This window comes from Rhinolophus sinicus, linkage group LG05 (assembly GCF_036562045.2).
Source record: "Rhinolophus sinicus isolate RSC01 linkage group LG05, ASM3656204v1, whole genome shotgun sequence".
In the NCBI taxonomy this organism is placed as follows: Eukaryota; Metazoa; Chordata; class Mammalia; order Chiroptera; family Rhinolophidae; genus Rhinolophus; species Rhinolophus sinicus.
The window spans coordinates 136,466,934-136,491,116 of record NC_133755.1 but is presented as its reverse complement, the minus strand read 5'-3'; the positions used below and the strand labels follow the sequence as shown (position 1 = coordinate 136,491,116).

Genomic DNA, 24,183 nt, shown 5'->3' with positions numbered 1-24,183 from the left:
GGTCCCAAAAGGAGAAGAGAGAGAGCAAGGAATTGAAAACCTATTTGAAGAAATAGTGACATAAAACTTCCCTAACCTGGTAAAGGAAACAGACATAGAAGTCCAGGAAGCACAGAGAGTCTCAAACAAAATGAACCAAAGAGACCCACACCAAGACACATCATAATTAAAATGCCAAAGATTAAAGACAAAGAGAAAATCTTTAAAGCAGCAAGAGAAAAGCAGTTAGTTACTGACAAGGGAGCTCCCATAAGAAATGTCAGCTGATTTCTCAATAGAAACTTTGCAGGCCAGAAGGGATTGGCAGGAAATATTCAAAGTGATGAAAAGCAAGGACCCAGCAAAGCTATCATTTAGAATCAAAGGACAAATAAAGAGTTTCCCAGACAATAAAAAGCTAACAAAGTTCATCACCACCAAATCATTATTACAAGGAATATTGGAGGGACTTATTTAACATGAAAAAAAAGACCAAAATTATGAATAATAAAATGGCAATAAGTACATATCTATCAACAACAATCAAAGACATTGGGTGGCTGAATAGATAAGAAAAAAAGACCCATACATACGCTGTCTACAAGAGACTCACTTTATCAAAAGACACACACAGAATGAAAATAAAGGGATGAAAAAAGTTATTTCACAAAAATGGAAACAACAACCACAAAAAAAGCTGAAGTAGCAATACTTATACCAGAGAAAATAGATTTTACAACAAAGGCTATAACAAGAGACAGAGAAGGATCCAGTAATCCCACTTCTGGGTATTTATCTGAAGAAACCCAAAATGCAACTTCGAGGGGATGTGTTCATCCAGACATTCATTGCAGCACTGTTGACAATAGCCAAGATATGAAGACAACCTGGGGGTCCCTGAATAGATGAATAGATAAAGAAGAGGTGGTACATATACACAATGAAATATTACTCAGCCACTAAAAAGAATAAAATCTTGTCATCTGCGACAGCATGGATGGACCTGAGTGTAGAAAGTCAGACAACGAAAGACAAATGTCATATGATTTCACTTACAAGTGGAATCTAAAGAATAAAATAAACAAATGAAACAGAAACAAATCCATAGATACAGAGAACATTTTGATGGTTGCCAGATGGGAGAGGGGAAGGGGTGGGTGAAAAAGAGGAGGGGATTAAGAAGTACAAATTGGTTGTTACATGGTAGTCATGGGGATGTAGGGTATAGCATAAGGAATACAGTCAATAATATTGTAATAACAGTTTATGGTGTCAGATGGATACTGGATTTGTTGGGCTGATAGATGGAAGGGGATTTGGGGGCAGGGTAAAAAAGGTGAAGGGATTAAGAAATACAAATTGGAAGTTACAAAATAGTCAATGGGATGTAAAGTACAGCCTAGGGAATATAGTCAATAATATGGTAATAACTGTACAGTGCCAGGTGGGTACTAGACTAGTTAGGGGGATCATTTCTTAAATTATGAATGTCTAACCACTATTTTGTACATCTGATGTAACATACAGCATAAGGAATGTAGTCAATAATATTGTGATAGCATACTGTGGTATCAGATGGTTACTGGACTTACCATGGGTATCACTTTTTCAGGTTTATAAATGTTGAATAACTATGGTGTACACCTGAAACTAATATAATGTTGTATGTTTGCTATGTTTTAATACAAATCTTTTTTTTTTTAAAAAGAGTTCCTGACTTGAAAGACCTTATCCACCTGTTGTATCCTATTTATCCTCTAAGATTTCTTTTATACATTGCTACTAGTTGTTTTTTTTAATTCTTTTTCAATTATAGTTTATATTCAATATTATATTAGTTTCAGGTGTACAGCATAGTGGCTAGACATTTATACTTATGATGTGATCCCCTGATAAGTCTAGTACCCAACTGGCACCATACATAGTTATTACAATATTATTGACTATATTCCCTATGCTGTCTTTACATCCCCATGACTATTTTGTAACTGCCAATTTGTACTTCTTAATCTATTCACCTTTCCCCCCCAGCCCCCTAAACCCCCTCCCATCTGGCAACCATCAGTTGGTTCTCTGCTAGTTGTCCTTGAAGCTAGGTTCCCATGACAATTGTACATGGTTCTAGGACAACCTGTTAGGGACTGTTGCAGTCATTTGTTTACTTATTGGTTCTCTGCCACATTGGAATGTGAGTTCCTTGAGGGAAGAAATTATATCTAATGCATCTTAGTATCTTGAGTACCTTGCACGTCCTTGCACATAAAAGCCTATTTAGTGAGTGAACACACTGTTCTGTGAGAACACTAATCATTTTATAGGTTTCTGGGAAAGCGTGGAGAAGAGGGAGGAAATGATACTTTATTGTAGCTGTCTTTCAGGAATGCAGAAATTTCATGTTATGGTTAGTGGATGACAAGAATGTTAGAAAACCGGCCTAGAATAAGGCAGTGAATAAAATAAAGGTGCCTAAATGATGAATAGTAATGGGTAGCTGGCAGAACAGGAAAGATTCCTGTTTAATTTTGCCCTTTGTGTTAGTGACAATACAACCAAGATGAACTGTTTTTCTGTGGAGAAGATTAGATCGTGGGCCAGAAGCAGTCTTGGAACCTGAGGGAGGTGAAGAGTCGGACTGCCTGAAGGTCACTTCTTAACTTTAGTCTCTTAGTGATTAGAAACAGGTGGGTTTATTGTGAAGCTAAACTTTCAGGGCACTTCACTGCCATGGGACCTTTCTAAGGTTACCTAATTTTGTATTTGTAAGTTATTTGTGAGTATGTGTGCTTTCTAAAAAGGACCTCCCAAATTATGTAAGCATTGAGACTCTGGTTAGGATATTAGAAAAATGTTATAGCATTGTGCCTAGCAAATTGTATGTTGTGCATGTGTTAACTAAATAAATTGTATACATATGATGAGCTTTCTAACCTCTTAATATTTGCAGAAAAAAATCTTATGTTTGCAGAAAATAAATACACTCACAGCATCCCAGCATGAACATGAGTGTTTGGTCCTTGCTTTTGGTAATTCTTTTTGACTTTCCTAAAATATCTATATCTTTCCCTTATCTCTCAGCCTCTGAAATCAGGCCGATCCTTTAAAACGCAAGGTAATGAATGGATCTTAGGAACACAGTGATAGTTATAGAGTGGTTCACTTGTAGTGTTTAGGAAAACATGAAAACTAAACCATGGCATGTGTGTGGCAGTGACAGCACTGAAAGAAAAAGATAAAGGAGCTAGACTTGGGCTGGCTGTGCCATCAGATCTGGGAAGTGAATGCAAAAGCATAATGATTATAAAATGGGCTTTTCAAAAATTCAGCAGTTATTCCATGACAGACTTTATTAGATAAACTGAATAGCTTAAGTTTAAAAAAAAAAATTAGGAGTTTTAAACCATGCCACTTGTTCCTAAAATTCAGAGAGCCTTTAGGAACATACCATCTCTGGGATGGCAATTCTGATAATTAATGTATGTGGGCAAATTATCCCACAGAAAGGTCCCCGACACAAAAGTTGTTGATAGAAGTCTGTATTAAATTTCAATTAGTACATTTTAAAGTAAAAAAGAGAAATCATGTAAATATTGGGCTCTGTGTAATTGAATGTGATTTTCATTTAAAGTTTAAAAATGTTATTTAAAAAAGCATTGCTCCCTGAAAGACATGGTGGACACTTAAATGCATGTTATTAAATGAAGCCAATCTGCAAACTTTATGATTTCAACTATATGATTCTGGAAAAGGCAAAGCCATGGAGACATAAAAGAACCCGTGATGGCCAGGGATTTGGAGGAAGAGAGAGATGAATAAGCGGAGCACAGAGGACTTTTCAGGGCAGTGTAACTACTCTGTATGATACTATGATGGTGGATACATGTCATTATACATTTGGCTAAACCTGTGGAATGTGAACCCTAATCTAAACTACGGACTTTAGGTGATTAGGATGTGTCAGTGTAGGTTCATCAATTGTAACAAACATACCAGTGTAGCGCAGGATATGATAGGAAGGGATTGTGTGTGTGTGGGAACGGGGTATATGGTAACTCTCAGATTTTCTGCTCAATTTTGCTGTGAATCTAAAACTGCTCTGAAAAATAAAGTTAATTTAAATATATATATATGTATAATATATATATATATATATATATATATATATATATATATCCCCATCTTTTAAGTTCAGCATATAGTAACTTAAAGATATGAATTTTCTTTTTGAAAAAGAATTCATGGTTCTTTCCAACTTGGGCCCAGCAGAATGGCTCCTTCAAAGAAGGGTGGAGAGAAGAAGAAGGGCCGTTCTGCCATCAACTAGCTAGTGACCAGAGATACACTATCAATGTTCATAAGCATATCCTTGGAGTGGGTTGCAAGCATGCCCCTGAGGCACTCAAAGAGATCTGGAAACTTGCCATGAAGGATATGGGAACTCCCAACGTGCGCGTTGACACCAGACTCAACAAAGCTGTCTGGTTCAAAGGAATGAGCAACGTTCCATACTGTATCGGGTGCGGAGGTCCAAAAAACAGAATGAGGATGCAGATTCACCAAAGAAGCTCTACACGTTAGTTACCTATGTACCTGTCACCACTTTCAAAAATTTCTAGTGAGTGTGGGTGAGAACTAACTTTTGATTGTTGAATAAAGTTTGTGAAACTGCAACAACAACAAAAAAATCCATGAAGCTATGGGTTTTGACATATATAACATATGGTCTATGCATAATATAGCAACTATTAAGAAACTGAAATGAAATGCTTAAAAAAGTGCCCTTTCAGTCATAACTTCTACTTCTTCTGAACTTTTATGACAATCTTTTCTTTGACCAATCTTTTCATCGTGTCTTGCATTGTTGCTATATCTCTGTGTAATGTTCTGTTTCCCAGTGTAGATTATAAGCAACTCTTACAGTGTAGATTGTAAGGCAGAACTGTGACTTTGATCCCTGTGTTTTCCCTACAGCCCTGGGGAGAGGGCATTTCCAGCAGAAGGAACAGGGTAAGCAAAGGCACAGGGTATGAGGCAGAGGTCAGAGAGAGACCAGGAAGCCACATAGGTGACAGGTGACTGGAGATGAAGCTGGAAAATTGGATTTGGTTTACACCAAGAAATCTGGATTTTATTCTGTAGGCAATGAGGATTGGTTTTTGTAAAACCAGGTCAGGGACATAATTAGAACTATGTTAAAGTTAAGATTGCTCTGGCAGCAGATTGTAAAATGGGTTGATGAGGGGGAGGAGAGGAGTCTGATAAAAGACAAAAACAACAGCTTTCATTTATTGAGAGCTTACTATGTGCCAAGCACTGTGATGAATGTTTTATGAGCATCATCCCACATAATCTTCATGAGAAATCTTTGAAGCAGGTGCTATCATTATCCTCATTTTACCGCAAGGAAAATGGAGAAATGGAGACTTGGGAAAGTTACATAAAGAGCCAGGTTCTTGGGCGAGTGACCTGTTCAATTGTACAGCGCTTGTTTTAACACTCTGCTGTCGCCATCTTGAAATTCTTTTTAACAAAGGGTCCTCATTTTCGTTTTGCACTGATCATGGTGAATTACATTACATAACCAGTCTTGGTTGAATACTTTTGCCTGTGGCCACACAGGTAGTAGATATCAGGTATGGCACTGAAGAGCCCCTCTCCTCAGCTATGTACTATACTGCACTATCTTATGAATGAAGAACAGGATGTGAACAAGAAGAAAATGGATTTTAAAGAGATTTTGTCAGTTAGTATAGACAAGGTTTACGAAGTGGGTTTTGTTTTGTTTGCAATTAAAATAATTTGGTTTTGAGAAATTTTTAAGGCTTTCACAAGATCTCTTGAGGTAACCAGAGGTTTCCTATTGGGAAATACATCATTGAGGGTGATGTTGACTGGCCTTGCTGGTTGGGGTGCACTGAGCTTTCCATCAGGTCATTTGTGACATCTGGTGACAACAACATGTTATTGCAAGGATTTATTTTGCTGTTTCAAAAATCAGCTGTTCAGATTTTTAAAAAGAGACTTCCCCTTAAGTTTTACATTTCCCAAGCTATTTTTCTTTTGTACTGTTTGAAAAAAACAGATTGAAAACTGCCTGATTGTCCCACTTGTTAATGAGTTTTTTTATAGAAAAATATTCATATAGGAATAGTCAAAAAATCTAATTCAAAAATTTTTAGAATATTAATTTGTGGGATCAAATATTGAAACAAATGCATAAGAATTATGAATACGTATCTATTTCTAAAGTATATTTGACATATTGCTTAATTCATTCCTACAGAATCCATCTCTGTAGACAAGTAGGTAAAGAGTTCTGAGTAATTATAATCATAGTCTTATAATACAATATTTTCAATAGAGACCCACATTTTATCTGTAGCAGTGATAGAATCACATATAGTACATGACATGGTAGTCATTGGAAAACTGTTCCAAATTGTGATTTTTAAAAATATATTTAAATTTTGGGGGTTTTGTTGTTTTTGTTTAAGAGCTATTTTCACTTTACCAAACACGTAATAATTTGAACTCAAGAAATATTTAAATGACTGAATGAAGACTTGACAAGGTGAATTAAAGGCTGTCATTAAAGCTAAAAGCATCTATCCATCCAGCTCCTGTATTGATTTTAGAATGCCAGTTAAATAGGTACAAATGGAATTCCTATCCTTGTTGAGCATTGAAAGTCTCAAAATAATATTGGGATCCTCCAAATGTTCTCTGACCTCACAGGAGAAACCACTAATAATGATATGGTATATAATGATACTTTCCCAACTTTCAGGCATGTGTCTTAGAATTACTTAAAAGTAAAATCTTGGAACCATAAACATGACCACTGTCACAACCAAATGTGTGTTAAATTCTTCAGTGTAATGAGTTCTGGACTGGTTGTTTTGGTCTTTTGTTCAGCCTTAACATCTATGTGTAAAAAGCAGAGGTAGTGCAGTGCGTTAGAAATATGAAGAGCTATATAGGAGTGTTAGGGTTCAATACCTCTAGTGTCCAGATAGGTAATTTAATGTCCAAATAAATGATAGTGTGGGCAGAGTGGTAAACTGGGGAGGGCATTGTCTAACATAAAAGGGGGGCGGCAGTTGGCTGCTCCACTCCAGCACGTGGTAATCATGGGGAAATGTGAGCCCAGACTGTCAGGTGCCAAGGTAAACTAGAAATCCAAATTTTGTGAAACGTGTTACCATTACAATTTTTTTGTTTATTTTTTTAAGAACATTTTAAGGGACAAAGAATGCAGTTGACCCTTGAACAAACCAGTTTTGAATTGTGGAGGTCCACTTATACAGGGATTGTTTTCCAATAAATACTGTAAATATATTTTTCTCTTCCCTATGATTTTCTTAATAACGTTTTCTTTTTTCTTTCTTACTTTACTATAAGAATACAGTATATAACATATATTATATACAAAATATGCATTAATCAACTGTTTATGTTATCGGTAAGGCTTCCAGTCAACAGTAGGCTATTATAGTTAAGTTTTGGGGGGAGTCAAAAGTTATACTCAGATTTTCAACGGCACAGCGAGTCAACACACCCAATCCCCACATTTTCAAGAGTAAACTGTATATCTGCCATTCTTGCTAACTGACCAAGACTAATTTGATCATGTATAACTCTTAGGTTATTTTCCATAGATAGGTATGGCCACCAAAGAATTTGAGGTGAATGAGGATTAATTACTTCCACATAATCTGGATATGAGATTATAAAGGAAGCCAGTCTTGGACCAATTTCTGATGCACACACAGATATTTATTAAGCAAAACAGTTCATACAACCTGCTTTATAAGCTTGATGATATCCCAAATCACTATCCTTTTAGGTGTGCTCACTATCTCCCTGCAAGAAAGTTTCTCTTAAGGCAGATGTAACACCATTCCTGAGGCTGAGTTCTGTAACCTGTATAGAAGATATACGAAAATTTAGGGATCCAGCTGCAGGCTTCATACATCCCTATACTCTGTTCATGCAAGGGTGGCAAGAATCTCCATTCCAGAAATGTTTTAGTCAAGCCACATGTCTTAAATACTGCTAATTTCATAAATGAGATCCCATTTCTAACATTTGTCATACTTTTGAGCCAGTCAAAAATAGAAACTCATCTCTGACACTCTCTATGATAATTAGCAAACCATGTGGTGTAGATCAAGATAGTGGTAATAGATGTCCTTGTGATAGCTGCTTCTGGAGTGTGGTCTTTTTGATGTTGGTACCTGATCAACTCAGGAGCATGGAATTCTCAGTTTGGGCAACTAGAATTGAAGCTTAAATTAGCACGGGCAAAATATGACAGTGTGTGTGTTCCAAAGTAGGTTTGAGTGCATTACAACATCATACTAGTGATCCAGTTCTAGCCCGTGAAAGCCCAGTTTGTAGTCTTTCATATATAGGAATTCAACCTGCATTCTAGGAGTTTCCATTCTAGCATCATCTGGGAGGAGTCTTTTGAATAAGGATAAAAGGATTGAAGAGCAGAAATGTCGTTGTATTCTGGGAATACACTGCAGAGTGCATAGCCAGATGGAAGAAGCAACGATGCCTCCCATGCAGATCACAAAACTGGCTCTGAAACAGAATCAAGTAGTGGTGGAGGCCCTTGACAGCCAGGTGACTGCACGACACTGCTAATGGCAGTGTACCTCACTTTCAACTTTCCTTGCTGATAATTTTGAAATTGGTGAAGTAATAAAGGAAGCCACTACTCTAAGCTTTGAGGAAGAATTTAGTTCGTAAGGTGAAAATCATGGGACTCATGGAAGAAAGCTCATGTTCAGCTTAGTTTATTGCTTTTATTGAATGCCAGGCATTATGCTGGCATTGAGGATTCAAAAAGTGATTGAGGAAACTATGAAGAGCAACTAACACAAACTGGGTGGATCAGGGAAAGCTTTCTAACACCTGAACTGAGTCTTGGAGAACAAGCGGTGTATACCAAGTGGGGAAGAAGGTATGTAGCAATGAGTCTGGTGGGTATAGCATTTTGGGCAGCAGGAACAACAGCATACATACATGACATAGCCTGAGTGCCTAGAACTACAAAACATTTGATTCTACTGGAATTTGAAGTGCAAGGCAGGGAGTAGCGGGAAATGAGGCTTTAGACGGAAAGAAGGAACCAGTTGATCATGCTAAGAAACTAGGAATTTGCCCAGAAGGAATCACTAAAAGGTCTTAAGTATCAGAATGGAATGGTTAGAGTGCATTTTAGATAATCCACTCTGATTGAAATTAAAGTCAAATATAGATGGTCCCTGGGGCAAGTGGAGCAAGATTAGAGTAGGAAGACCAGTTAGGAGACTATCCTAATAATTTAGGTAAGAAGTGATGAAGGATTTTAATAAAATGGGATTACATTTGAGCCTGTCTATAGGCCGAAGGAAGAAACCAGGAGTGAGGGGAAATGAGGAGACAGGTTAATTGGTTGGAGTGCAGTCAGAGGAGCTAGAGCTGAAGCAGAAGAATTAAACTAGCTTAACTCATCCTCTGAAACTCTAGCAGGTTGGAGAGAAAAGAGAGTAGGTGGGACCTGGGTGTCAGGAAGCAATGGCATGTCAGAGTTCATGGGAGTAATAGAGACATCTTAGAATTTAGGAAAGCAGATTTAAGTAAATATAAAACAATGAAAGTTATGATCCTATGGCTTTGAGTCTTACAAGTTGTGAGGCATGCAAAAATAAAAGCCAGACCTTACAACTGCAAACTATTACAGTGAGAAGAAAAGAAAGCCTATTATTAACAGAGGCTTTTCTGGAGTCTCTCCTTTGAACCCAGAATTTTAGAAGATGTATTTGACGTTTGGTGAAAGGAGGACTTTATAAGCCAGTTCACATATGTCAAATAGCTGCCTGAGAGTCACGCAGAATGAGTTGAGGCTTGGGGGAAATGGTAAGGCCAATCAAAAGGAGTTCTTCAAAAGTTCTTGTCATAGAAAAATAAATTAAAAGATGCATTGCCACTGATTGAGAGAGAAAACATAATGTTAACAATTGGAAACGACAGAGAACAAATACAGAATTCTTATTTCCCAATTTTTGCCCAAGGAGCATAATCATGAGAAGGGAAAGAGCACAGCTATTTAATAGGGACGCTGATAACTAGACCATATCCAAAGGAGAGATATGTCATGTGAAGAATGGTTGAAAAAACTTATCCCTGAGTGGATGATGGGGCACAAGAGCTATTTTTTCATACCTGAAGTACCATCTATTAAAACAGGGGTTAAATATTTCTACTGTAGGTTGTAGCCTCTCCAGATAGGAGAGGAGCAAGGGAGAAAACGAAGAAAGGGGTCAATTCTTAAAAGTTACGAGAAGCTGGATTTTAGCTCAATATAATCACTTTCTTCCTATTAGGTTCTCCATACATAGTTTCCCTCCCAATATTTTATTAGAAAAAATTTTAAAACATACAGTAAATTAGAAAAAATTTTAAAGTGAGTGCCCATTTACTCACCAACTAGATTCTACCATTAACATGTTACTGTACTTGCATGATCACATTTATCCATCTATCCATCCCTCTATCCATCCATCTAATTTTAGGGATACATTTTAGAGTAAATTCCATATAGTTTTGGCTCCCTTTGGGAAGGTGGGGCATCTTAACGCCAAGAGATTTTCCTTAAAGAGGCTAATAGCTATCTGTTGGGGATGCTGTAAGAGGAGATTTCTGCATTGAGTAGGTGGAGTGAACCAGACTGTGACTTCCAAACTTTTTTGACTGCTGCCCAAACCCAGAAATGTATTTCACATTCCAATCCAGTGTATACACACCGAAGTGATAATTTCAGGAAACAATATTTACCCTGAACATGTGTGAAGCATGACAATATTTCCTATTTTATTTCCTTTAAAAAGTACTAGTCATGACCTAACTTGATTTGATGACCATCTAATGACCCACCGTTAGATTGTGATTCACCATTTGAAAACCATTGGATTAGTCAACCTCCAAGGAGCGTCTTCTTTTTAAAAGAACCTATTTTGAGTGTCAAGATAGTATTTACTTAGCTATAGCATCATGTTGTATGGTAAGCATAATTAAGAGAAAAACGTTAAATGCCTGGAAAGGGCTCTGGAGAGATCAATTAGAACACTCTTTTGGAGTAAATTTATTAATTGCTTGCTATTTTCACAAATTAAAAGGTATAGATATGCACTATTGGATGGGTTGCAGGACTCCAGGATTTTGTATTTTAGTCTTGTGTTAAATGCAGCTTTTAATCTCTGCTGTGGCTCTGACAAAGTTGAGAAGATCAAACGAGAAAATAGATATAAAAACACTTTGAAAATCAATGTCTTATTAATATTATTCTATGAAGGTAGGAGAGGGATGCAGCAATCAAGATGCTGAAGCAGTGTCTCAGTATTTTTAAAGCTCTCTGCGCTTATATAACTGTTACGTTAACCTTCCCAAACACCAGTGACTATGCCGAAGGTGCGAGACTGTGTTAAAAGAGTACAAATTGTGAATTTGCCAGGAGTCTGACCCCACATTCAAGCGTTCCCCTCCCTCTGCGCATGCTCAAAGCACGCCTCCGGCCTCCTCGCGGGGTTGGGCCAAACTCGGAGGGCGGAGTGCGGGCCACGTGGGGTCCCGTGACGTCATCTCCGGGCGCCGGGGTGACTGGACTTGGGGTGGGCTTCTACGGTTCCACTGCGCTGCGGGTTGTGTTGGCTGGATAACGGAGGGCGGAAGTGCAGCAGGGCTCGGCTCCGACCACCGCGCCGGTGCCTTCTGCGGCTGCGCCGGCTCTGGGGACTACTGGCTCGCGCGCCTCTGCGGGACTGTGTGTCAAGCAAACACCCTGCGCCGACGCCTCGCCAGAGCCCGGGACCGTATCTTCTTTGCCGGTGCTGGAAGCCGGAGGAGGAGCCGGCGCTTCTGGTAGGGGGCGGGTGGGGTGTGCGTGCGTGTGTGTGTGTGTGTGTGTGTGTCCCCAGAGTGAAGAAATGCCCGAAGGTGGAGGGCTGGGGAGATGCCAGGTAGGTGTGGTAAGAAGGAGGGGCGAGCGGCTGGCTGGAGGAGCGCTCCCCGGGGCGGCAGTGGCGGGTGAAGAGCTTCCTCCGGGGGAGGTGGGGCTGGCCAGACGTCGCCCCCGGAGCCCTTCGGCCGGTCGCCGGGTTTATGTAGCCTTTGCGTTCTCTCGGGGACCCCGTCTATTCCTTACCGAGGTAGGAAGCCCACGTCTTATCGCAGGGTCTAGAGTTTAGTACAGAACCTGCATTTTCCGTGCAACAGTTATTTAAATCATAATTATTTCACAGGCAGTCCAGTTCTATCCGAGTTTGGTGGGGACTTCCTCCAATTTATCTCAACGGCATTAAGTCTCGTTTTAATAATAATAATATTTAATGCTAACAAAGCTATTTTCTGTTGGCAAAGCATTTTTCACACGCTTTATACTTTGGATTATTTTCAGATCATACCTGAACTTGAGGAACCTAGGGAAACCGGATTGGTTCTTGATTTTTCTGAGGGGTGGGGAGGCACATCAGGGCTTCAAGAATCAATCCACCAGCGCTGAAGGCTCAAAACAGCACTGAACTTCCAAGGCCTTCCAGAATTCACTTGATAAATCTCAGAATTTGGGGGACTATGGGGGACTTTGATCTGAACTGAATTGTTTGTGATTTCCATAAAGGGACTTGTTGGTTGAATTTTGAATTTGAAAGTAAAGGTATGGAGCTGAGGGTAGTAGGTGAGGGGAATCTTAGATTTTTACACTAGAGTTAAGCATGTGCTTTGATCCTCAAAGGTATGTTGGTTAAAACTGGAGAAAGATAAACAGAATGGTACTTACTATATGGGTATAAGATTTTAGAATAATGTTTACACTTCAGGTGTAGATTAGCTTTATTAACAAATACTGAGTGCCTGTTATGTACCAGGCACGGAGCAAAAAGTAAACAAAACTGATCAAAACAATAAAAATCCCTGCCATCATGAAATTCACCGCGAGGGCAGGGTGGAAGACAGTATAAAAATTAACTAAGATATATATCAGGTGAGAAGTGCTACAGAGAAAAAAATAAAGCAGTGAAGGAGAATGGGGTATGTGGTGGCATGCATAGGACATTGCAGTAGTGGTCTTGGATGATATTTGAGCAGAGACCTAAAAGTGATAAAAAAAAAAAAAGGGTGCCATATGGATGTGATGGAAAAAGCATCAGAACAACCACCAAGTCCCTGAGTCGGGAGTATACAAGCTAGTTGGGTTGGAGTGAACAAGGAAGGAGGGAAGCAAAGAACCAGGTCAGAATGGGGCCAGGTCATATAGAGCCTTGTAGGACTTTGTAAGAACTTCAGGTTTTACTTTGAATGAGAGTAAACTGATCTGACTTGAGTTTAAAAGGATCTTTCTGATTGCTGTGTTGTCTGTGCAGCAAAGGCAGAAATGAGACCGACTTATCAGTAGTAGGCCATTGCATTTATCTAGGTTAAAGGTCATGGTGACTTGGATTAGTAGTAATAGTGAAGGTGGGGAGAAATGGCGGATTTTTTTATTTGTGTCTAAGCTAGAGCCATGAGGTATGAAGACGGATCAAGGATGACTCCAAGGTTTATGTCGTGATCCACAAAAGAACAGAGTTACCACTTAGTGACTAGGGGAATACCACAGAGTAATAGGGAGAGGAGGAAGGAAGGTCTGAAATCATTCAGTTTTGCAACATGCTAAATTTTACAATGAAATGTCAATACAGAGTAGTATATATGAAACTAGACTCAGAAGAGAAGTCTGGGCTGAAGATATAAATGTGGAAATTGTTAATGTATAAATGATATTTGAAGCCTGGAGATACGTCCAAAGGCACAGTTCAAGGACTGAGCCTTGGCGCACACAACATTTGGAGGTTGGTGGGATTTACAACTATCCCCCAGGGAAGGGATGGGGCTGTTTACTAAAACCCTTGTTGAGAACCACTTATTTAGGACTAGAAGGAAACAGAAAGCCAGGTACTTAGCTGAGAGTGAGTGAGGAAGGAAATGTGAAAATTTGAAGAGAGAAGGTATGAAATGGTGATTTAGGACAGTGGGAGAATAGAATAAATGGACTAGGGAAATGTAGGAACACTGGGCAGTATTCAGGGCCCACTTTTGAAGTTAGTGTTCAAGATTTTAAAGGGATACCAGCCAGCACAGATTATGATGTTTACAAGTTTCCTACTAGTAGGCATTTGATATTGAATAATTTCTAGGTAGTTGGGAATTTTGTCAGCAAAATAGCTTTGGGTAATAGGTTAGCCTTTCTCGGTTTGTAGTGTGAAAGGGACTGTTAATTGTGTATTCACTATGCTATTTGCTAAGTGTTGTTGGTTGGGCACCTATTCTAGGCTCTGGATTAGATGCAGAGAATACAGCAGTCAAGAAATAGCCTCTGCCCTCAAGAAGCTTCTAGGAGACTGCGTCATGGGTTGAGATTTCTGTGCTTGTAAAATAATGCCTTCAAATTGGATGTATGGTGTATGTATGAGAGGGAAAAATAGTTTTCTAAAATAATGAAATTTGCTGAATTTAAAATGTGATTGTACTGATTTGGAAAAGCATTTAGGTGGAAAAGTTTGTTAAATAGCTAGTACAACTTTTGGATTTATATATTTTATATATTTATATATTTTTTCCAGTTGTTTAACAAGAATTCCAGAACCTGCTATGTGCTAATTATGCTAATATTGTGGACACAAAGGTAAATATGACTCAATTTTTGCTGTCAAGGAACTCAGTTCAGTGTGGGGAGGGGCAAGAGACAGATAAGATAAACATAACTGCAATGCATGGTTATAACACGCTATTATAGAAGTAATTAGACTGGAGGCTGCATAGTGGAAAGCTACCCAAGGAACTGATGTTAAGCTGACTCATAAAAGAGAATTAAGAGTTGGCCAAAAGAAGAGGGAAAGGGTGTTCAAACAGAGGGCTCATGGAAGCACCAAGAGACCTATATGTAATACGTATACCATTTATTGAGTGGTTTCCAGGTGCTAATCACTCAACAGCCTTGTGAAATTAGAATTACCTTTAACTGACAGATAGGAGGTTCAGAGATACCAGGTGTGTTGTCCAAGGACACACAGCTTATAGGTGGAAGTCAGGGTTTAAACCCATGTCAGTCTTGATTTTAAAACCCCTTAACTACCTACTCTGTTGCCTGCTGTCAGCATTTAAATCTTCCCTGTCCTTGTTCTTTATCCCTCAGCCAGTTTTTCACCGCCTTCTATTCATTCTTCCTTGGAAAGACCTCGTATCTGTCTCTCATTCCACTACCAGTCTAGGTCAGGCACTCATTAGATGCCTTAGTTGCTGAATTTGCTTCCTGGCTGTGTTCTCTCTGACTTGGGATCTCCGTTTGTGCACTGTGACCAGCTGGTTGTTTTTATTTCCCCATTGTAAAACCGTACAGGCTCTCTAGGCTTATTGGATGAAAGTGAGAACCCACAGTCTTCTCTTTGGTATGCCTCATGATCTTACATACAGATTGGACTTTAAAAGAATAATAGTTGCTTTTATTTGTCAGCACTTAACTGTGTGCAGTACCGTGTCAAACTCTTTACAGGGTTCCCCCCCACCCCCCGCCCAGAATAGCCTAGTGAATGTTACAGGTAAGGAAATTGAGATTTAGTGAAGTAAAGTGACTTACTAAGGATCTACATGTGATATTAAGACTTTTCACAATGTCAGCTCTTTCATTATCTATTTCTCCCAAGCCGCAGTTTCCTAAAATGTTGGCACACATATTGCTCCTGCTCACCTCCTGCCTTTGCCTATGCTATTTATTATATTTTGCCCTGTGTGGAATATCTGTATTTTTCTTTTTGCTTGTCCATATTCTACCCACTCTTCAATTTCTGTATCGTTTAAAATTCTTCCCTGTATACTATGGGATACATTAATATTTTACTTCTTCCCCTCCTCCCTCCTTCCTTGAGGTCTTTCAAAGTAACATTTCATTATACCCATGGACATTTTGGGGTTGGAAGGGACATTGACAATTGGCATGGTATGGTGGAAGGAATATGAGAATGGAAATCAGAGATAAAAAATCTTTACTACAAGCTTATAAGTGCTGTAGTAATAGAGGAAAATAAAGGTGCAGTGAGGAAACAGTTTCTGTCTGAGTCATGCATTGAAGAAAGGGTATTTGAGCTCGGTCCTGAAGGATGTCTCAGCTGGAAAGACACAGCAGAGAAGACTACGTTAGGGTGAGGAACCCCCAGCATGAGCAAAGCCATGGGAAGGACAGGAAGGTGCACGGTCTGTTTAGTAGATTTAGAGATACTACTTTCTGGGCAATGTAAGGTCGTAACCAAGTTATTATCATTGTCATGACCATCTTGTATGCTCTCAGCCCCTGCCACAGGGTGAGCACATCAAATGATCAAATATTTATTGACTTTATATTGAAGGTTACTAGCAGCGTTCAATGCATAATGTTTTTTATTAAAATAAAAAATAAAATAAAGTTATTTTTCTTTACTTTTATAATTCCTGCCTACGTTATATAATGCTTTTGATTGTTCTTAGTACTTGAAGTCTTTTATGACTTTCAAACATTTTTTGAGACATGCTCTTGTTGGTTTTGTAAATGATAATGATTGATATACTTTATATTACTATATTATAGGTATTGTTCTAAGTGCTTTACATGTGTTAATTTAATTTTTGTATCTTATGTGGTAAATGCTGTTAGCCCCATTTTACAGATGAGAAAACTGAGACAGAGAAGTTAAGTGACTGACTTTAGGTTACAAATAAGTGGTGGAGCTAACTTTTAAATCCCGTCAGTCTGGCTCTATATTCTACATTTTGAATCTCCACATTGTAGTGCCTCTCAAGAGTTCATTTTTGTTTATGGATATATTTTAATAAAGGTTAAAACACTGTGGTGTGCTGGTAGAGCACTGGACTCAGTTCAAGTGACCAGAGTTCTTAGCCTGGTTTGACTGTTAATTAGTGCTGTTGCTACGCAGGCAGATTGTTTTCAACCTCCTTCAGTTTATTTACCTGTAGATGACATTGCACCCAGTTGACCACCAAGGTGCATTTAAGTATAGTGATACAAAATACAGAACTCTACTTGATTTTTTTCTCTCTTTGACTAATTTATGGTAGTCTTGATGTACTTGGCATTGGTCAGTGGAAGAGAAAAGAGAGAAAAGCTGCTTGAATAATTCAGTGTTAATTGATATTTGGCTAAACTAATATGGTTATTTAAAATGTTTCCACAGGATACATTACGATAAATTATGAATTAGCTAATCTATGAAAGATGGGATATATATATATATATATATATATACACACACACACACACACACACATATACACACACGGAGAGGGAGGGAGAGAGAGAGTGAGCAAGAGCGCATGCTATTGAATCTCAGTATTCAAGTACCAACAGTATTTATTTCAGCATTTTCTCATACTGTATACACTGGTGTTATCTAGTTGTAGAATATTAGTGCTAGAAGACACTTAGATATTACAGAGGTCAAAAGCATATCCAGAATATTTCAGTTTGCAGATTTAGTGCTATATTTGTGGTATAGGGGATATTCTGTGTTCAGAGTAGAACTTTTACTATTTTATTGGGTAAGGATTGTGAGCTAGGTTTGCAGAGTGCTTAGGATTTGAACAGGTGAGAGAAGAGCATACTAGTCAGAGCGGATGGTAAAACAGAGGGCACTGTGTTTAAGGGGCCAGTGTTGCTACAGGGTTTAAAAAGAAGGATGTAAATAAGACTGGAAATATTGGTGGTATCAGATCACGGGCAGGATGAAATTTAGAGTAGAAAGAGGTTTATACAAAGGTTTTTTTCCAAGGTGAGAGATTTTTTTTTTTTTCCAGGAAAATATGGGGCAGGGATAAGTGTGAGGACGATCTTTTGGAGTTGGGGATATAAGGCTCTGTAGGGCAGAAGCAAAGACTTCACTTTAGATGAGACTTGAGAGAATGATACAAGTATAATTTCACTTGGGCTGTGGTTCATTAGTTGCATACCTTAGCAATTTTGAATTGGTTACTTCTATGATCCCTTTAAATAAATAATAGCTCTGCATTTAGAATTTGTTGTACTGATTTTGGCATTCATTTTTTCCTGTAATCTTTCTTTGTTTTGGAGCAGGTTTATTCATCCATGCAAGGATCTGATTAATGCTCTTCATTTTATTTTCAGTTTGGCTTTGGTTGAAAAAAGAATTTAGCCTATATGTACGGCTTTAACCATTGGAAGAATGACAGATGACAAAGATGTGCTTCGAGATGTGTGGTTTGGACGAATTCCAACTTGCTTCACCCTGTATCAGGATGAGATAACTGAACGGGAAGCGGAACCATATTATGTAAGTATGTTGATGGTGGCAAACGGGATATCTAACTTTGCTCATTTTTGTAAATACAGCTCTAAGAACCTGGAGGCTGTTATCCAACATTTTATGTACAAGTAATACATACTTATAGAAAACAGTGAGAAAACACAGATCAGCTAAAAGGAAATTGAAATCACCTCTGTTCTTACCACCCAGAGGGAAAAAAACCATTGTTGACATGTTGTTATGGGACCCTCTTGACTTTATTTTTTTTATGTGTATATCCGTAGTATATGATAATGGAATCATAAATTATGTGCTGTTTTTGAACAGGAAGCTATTTTGAAAATAATAGGTTCAAATTTGATTCTTTTGTATTAAGGTGGTTTAACAAATTATTATAGCTCAGTAAACATATGGACATATGTGTGTGTTTTCATATGTCGATGAGCTAATATATATTATAGAAAATATATTATTTAGTAGCATAAATTACTGTATATATATTTGTAGATTTGACTTAGTGTATTATCTATTCTAAAAAAGAGTATCAAATATCTTCTGAATTTAGGCAAATTTACGTCTGTCAATCAGAGATAATACTATTCTGCCTGTTGACTGAATAGCCCCGAGTAGGCAAAGACATTCTCAGTTGTCATTATTTGAGTTTTTTCATGTCTCATGTACACATATATCGCTTACCAAGGAGGCCCTGGATAAGTGGAAATTTGTTTGTGGTGCTGGACTGATTCTTTTTTCACCTTAGTAAAGCTTGCCCTTTGCTTTCTCCCTTGCGTGTCTGGGAAACAGCGTTGCTCCTCAGCCTGCTTCCGCTGTGGGAAGTCAAGACGCTGGAGGAAACTTCTTATTGAGCCCATTCACTAACTTTTTGGGTACAGGAACCATTTCATTATTCTCTGTGCATCCTCAGCATCTGACATCGGTTGTGCAAGGGGTAGATACCCAGTACATGAAAACCTCCCCACACTCATGTTAGGGTTCCTTGTAAGTTGTCCCTTTGAGTTTTCTTACTGCAAATGATAATTTCAGAGCAATTGGGCAGCCTTTTGTTACTAGTACTCAGGTTATCATAACTGATTATGTACATAATATAAAGTTGAATCACTTTAACATTGGAAATCTCAACAGTTTCTGACTTTAGAAAAATTTCCATGGTTAAAAACAGAATGTGTCCATAGTTTGTTTTTAGAAGAATTTCATTTGTTAGGTGTATTTTTCCTCTTCTCCTTCTGTAATATGGGTTAGGATGTCATTTATGTTTTGTTTCCATGCTAGTTTTTTCTCTTTTAATTAATACTTTTAACTTTGTGTGGCTTTCTAATGAGTATCTAAACAAAGGAGTGTATGTGTCTACTTGGTGGAAGTGGCAGAAAAACTGAGAAACATAGAATTAAAACTGTTTACTTTTAAATCAGAATATGATGTTTGACACATTTCCCGCAGTTAAAATTATTCAAGTAAATAATACAATATTTTTTCTTCTTTATATATAAATCTGTTTAAGTATTACAAGATTGTTGTGAGAACTGGAGTGTAAGTTATCTAGCTATTTCTAATCAAATTGAAAGTGGCAAAAAATATTGGGGATAACCGTAGGAGGAAGAGGATTGTTTTATCTGATAGATAATTGTTTTTATCTTGAATTCTTCCTACTCTTAACCCAAAAGAAACTATATAGTCATTATTATGGGTGACAGGCATATAATAAATGTTAAACACTAGGGTTTAACATCATGTAGCATGATCCAGATTCGGCTCTTTAAATACACAGATACTTAAGTATAAGTTAGTACATACAGGAGGAAAATACACAAAAACATTAGCAGTGGTTAGTCTTAGAAGTATAGGGGAGCGTTTTAGTGCCCATGTGGTTTTAGTTTACGTGTGTCTTGGTTATAAATTAAGTTTGAAAGTATTTTTTAATTGCTTTGCTTTATAATAATAATAATGTTTTAAAGATTCTTGGTGAGATGAGGTAAAAATATCGCCTAAGAGCCAGTGTACCTCTTTCCCAGCCGTTCTGAAAGCTCAGGGTTGTCACCATAGCCTGAAAAGTCCATTCGTGTTCAGGCCGAGGTGCAGTGATAGGTGATAGGTGAACGGGAGTGTAGTTTACTTTTTATAATGCATATAGCTTCTTTCTTAGAAGCTGGATTTAAAAATATCCACTCATACCAAATTTATAAATTAAATAATTATTTATTTAAAGAGTCTTCTGGAATTTTCTATTTCCATTGGAAAAGCTTACTGATATTAAATATATCCCCGTTTATTTCTGATTTTGATTTGTTGCCTCCACATAAATCTTTCAGCCTGCATTCTGTATGTATATCATTGAGAATTATATCTTATTTTGCAGGAAATGTTAGGGAGGAAACTTGTTAGAAAGTAGGCAGCTTTTCAGTTTTTGTTGTTTCTGTTGTATTCATTTCAACTGTTGCTTTTTTATTTAGATTATCTAATATGAAAACACACTAACTTGCATTTGTATCTTGTGACTTGTTACCGGAGGAAATCACACAATCACACACATGGTCATCAATTGCCTTTTATGTTTCCGTAGTCAGGTGTCTGTTCTCCGTTATGATTGTCTCTCTGATCCCTGACCTCGCCTTTCGCTTGTAACCAGTGACCTCACTTCCGACTTCACAAAGAAAGTAGAAACCGTGTAATAGAACCTCCCTTAACTTTCTGCCACCAAGTCTGCAAAACCTATCTGCACTCACACATGTTTACTTCATCTGTTTTAATGGAAGAGGTATCCCTCCTCACAGGCAAGGCTCAAGCTTCCTTCTGTGTTATGGAACCCATCTCCTGCCTTCTCAGAAAGCTGGTGGTTTCTAATATTCTCCCATCCCCACCCCTGCCTTCTCTATTTATTTTACTTTCAATTTCTATTTACTGGCTCCTGTGCAACACTTTATTTACAAATCCTTCCGATACTAAAACAACCCTCTGTTTACCCATCCCTCTTTCAACCTCTTGCTTGCCCTTCACAGCCAGACTTACTGAAAAGGTCGTCTGTGTCTATTGTCTCCTCACCCGCTCCCCATAACTTCACTGTGATCACATCTGCACACGACTCCAGCAGAACTAGTCTTGCCACTAATGACATCTTTTTTGCCAAACCTAGAGTCTTTGAATTTTCATTTACTTGATCTCTCAGCAGTATTTTATATTGTTGGCTGTTTTTTCCATTTTGTGGCACTGTTTTTTCCTGCTCTGCAGTGCCTAACATTACTGCTTTTGCTTCTACCTTTCTGGCTCTTGTTTTGTGTTTTTGTGGTTTTCTTTGCCAGGTCTTCCTCCTTAGCATGTTCCTCAATGTTGACATTCTTTGGGGCTTTGCCTTTATTATTTTTCACTTCACTTTTCCGCCTTAGACCTCTCATCCATTTTTATGTCCTTCATGAACATTTTTGTCTCAACTCAACTCCCAAAATTTTCCTCCTGAGTTCCAGACCTTTATGTCCATCTGGTGGATGTCCTCACTTAGATATCTTGAAGGAAGTCAAACTAAATATGTTTGAAACTGGACTCATGATCTTTACCCCCAGACAGACTAGTCATCTGCCATACTTCCTTCCAATTTTGCCAAGTAGACCTGTCATCTGGCTAATTAACATGGACTCATCCTTTCATGCTTCTTTCTCCCCTGTCCCTGACATTCAGTCAATTACTTAGTCCATCTGATTTTACATGTCAGATATTTCTCACACTTCTCCAGTTCCTTTCACACACTGCTGCGACCTACTTCAGACCATCATTTAAAAACTGATGGGTACTGCTTTCCCTGGTTTTAGTCTTGTGATCTTTCCATTTTCTAGTCTGCAGTTGGAGTAATCTTTTCAAAACACATGTCTGATTTTGTCACCCACCTGCTTAAAACCTTTAGTGGCTTTTCATCATTTTTAGGATCCTTAATGTGGTTTCCAAGGTTCTCTGTGATCTGGTCCCTTGCTGCTTCAGTACTCTTCTGTCTCAACTCTCTATGTACCTGTCATATTCATTTTCTTATAGTTCCTCACATGTGGCAATCTGTCTTTTTCTATTGACCTTATGTCTTCTCTCAGTTTCCTTTGTCTCAGTTTCCACTGTCTTCCACCTCTACTCATACCCAGACATCCACACCCACCCATATTTGGGTCACTCCTCTGTCTTTTGACTCTTGCTTCAAAAAATACTTCTTATCAGGGTCTTTCCTGAGCCCCTAGATTAGGTTAAATTCCTTTGCTACTTGTTCTGATAACAGTCTTTACTTTCTCCTTGAGTATACCACATTTGTAATTTTGTTTTTACAGTCTGTCTTCCTTTCTAGCCTGTAAACTCCATAAGAGGAAGAATTTCTACGTCATTCAAGTTCCTCTCTTTATTGCCTGGTGTGATGTCTCACACATTGAAATGAAACAGAATTCTAGTATATTTTAATTCTGTTTTTGTTCTAGATAAGTAAATCTCTAATTTTATAATTGAAAATTATTGGACATAAGTAATCTATACAACTAGATGAAACATGCATTCCTTACAAGCACTATAGAAATAAGTAAATTACTTGTGTCCTACTCACTGAGTACTTGACAGTGCTCAGTGAGAAATAAGAGGACGTTAGATTCTATGTAGTTGACAGTGTCCGCAGAGGGGGTTAATCCTTTTCATATTAAGAGAACTTAAAGAACTGTGAAAACGTTAATGGAAGTGAAATAAGCCAGACACAAAAGGACAAATATTTTATGATTCCACTTACATGAGTTACCTAGAATAGTTTAACTCAAAAGACAGAAAGTAGAGAAGTGATAACCAAGGGCCAGGAGGAAGAGGAAAATGGGAGAGTTATTGTTTAGTAGGTATGGAATTTGTGATGAAAAATTCTGGATATGGATAGTGTTATGGTTGCACAACAGGGTGAATGTATTTAATGCCACTGAATGATACACTTAAACCAATGAGATACATCTAAGAAAAACAGTGAGTGGTACAGTCTGGATGTGAAGGGCAAGGTGTATTTTTGCTGTTATTTTCTTTTCATTTTTACCTGTTTATTTACTAGCTACTTTACCATATTTAAAATTTACTTGATAAATTGTATCTAGTATAGTCATTCTTAAATCTTAGAGCTACTATAGATATTTCTATCAGTTACCGATTTCTCCCATGAGCCCATTTGGAACAGAAGATTCTAACTACATTTCACTGTGGATTCTGTCTTAAGGATGGGCGTTCTTTATTAATTAACTTTTTTGGCCTTTTAACCTTTAACCTTTGGCATCTCTGATTTATTCATCAGACATTTATTGTGTGCCGACTGTATTGTAGACACTATTTTGGAGATTGGGAATGTAGCAGTGAACAAACAGACCAATATCCATGGCTTAATGGAGCTTACATTCTAATGTTCTTCATTCCTTATTGTAAAGGTTTTGTTTCATGAAAACCATTTGTGAATTTTTCAGCAACTTTGGTTGAACCCTAGGCATGTAGTACAACACTCTCCAAAATCAGGAGTTGATATCCAAACTCATTAGCCCTAATGTGTCTTCGTTCTTACAGTCTCCATAGGTTAATATCGGTCTCTACAGAACACATTATTAGGTAATGCCCAACAGACATTTTAAAGCTCTGGACTTACAGAACTTATTAGACTGATAGATTATATGTATTTTTTAAAAATGTCTAATTTACCACGCTGTTTTAATTTCATAGGGAGTGTCCATGTTACATCTGTATCTGATTCTGTCATTTCTGACTTGAATGAATATTTTCTTTGCCATTTATTTAACAGAATGATTTGGCAAGTTATTTAAGCTGCATGTAAGAGGGGTGATAATACTCCCCCTCAGACAATTAGTGCTTTTTCTTA

At 37.9% G+C, this 24,183-nt stretch overlaps 1 protein-coding gene across 3 annotated transcripts in view; it reads left to right on the top strand.

Moving 5' to 3' along the window:
• Nucleotides 1-11,611: 11,611 nt before the first annotated feature.
• ATG5 (autophagy related 5) overlaps nucleotides 11,612-24,183 on the top strand; it is a 112,512-nt gene continuing 99,940 nt past the window's right edge. Inside the window, exons 1-3 of one of the 3 annotated variants that reach the window (XM_019735039.2) lie at nucleotides 11,634-11,886; nucleotides 14,625-14,686; nucleotides 18,173-18,338. In XM_019735039.2, coding sequence (XP_019590598.1) covers nucleotides 18,231-18,338 — 108 coding nt within the window. In that variant the 5' untranslated portion in view covers nucleotides 11,634-11,886; nucleotides 14,625-14,686; nucleotides 18,173-18,230. Of the gene's footprint in view, nucleotides 11,887-14,624; nucleotides 14,687-18,172; nucleotides 18,339-24,183 lie in introns of those variants that run through there. The other 2 variants (XM_019735038.2, XM_074333352.1) reach the window with 2 other exon arrangements.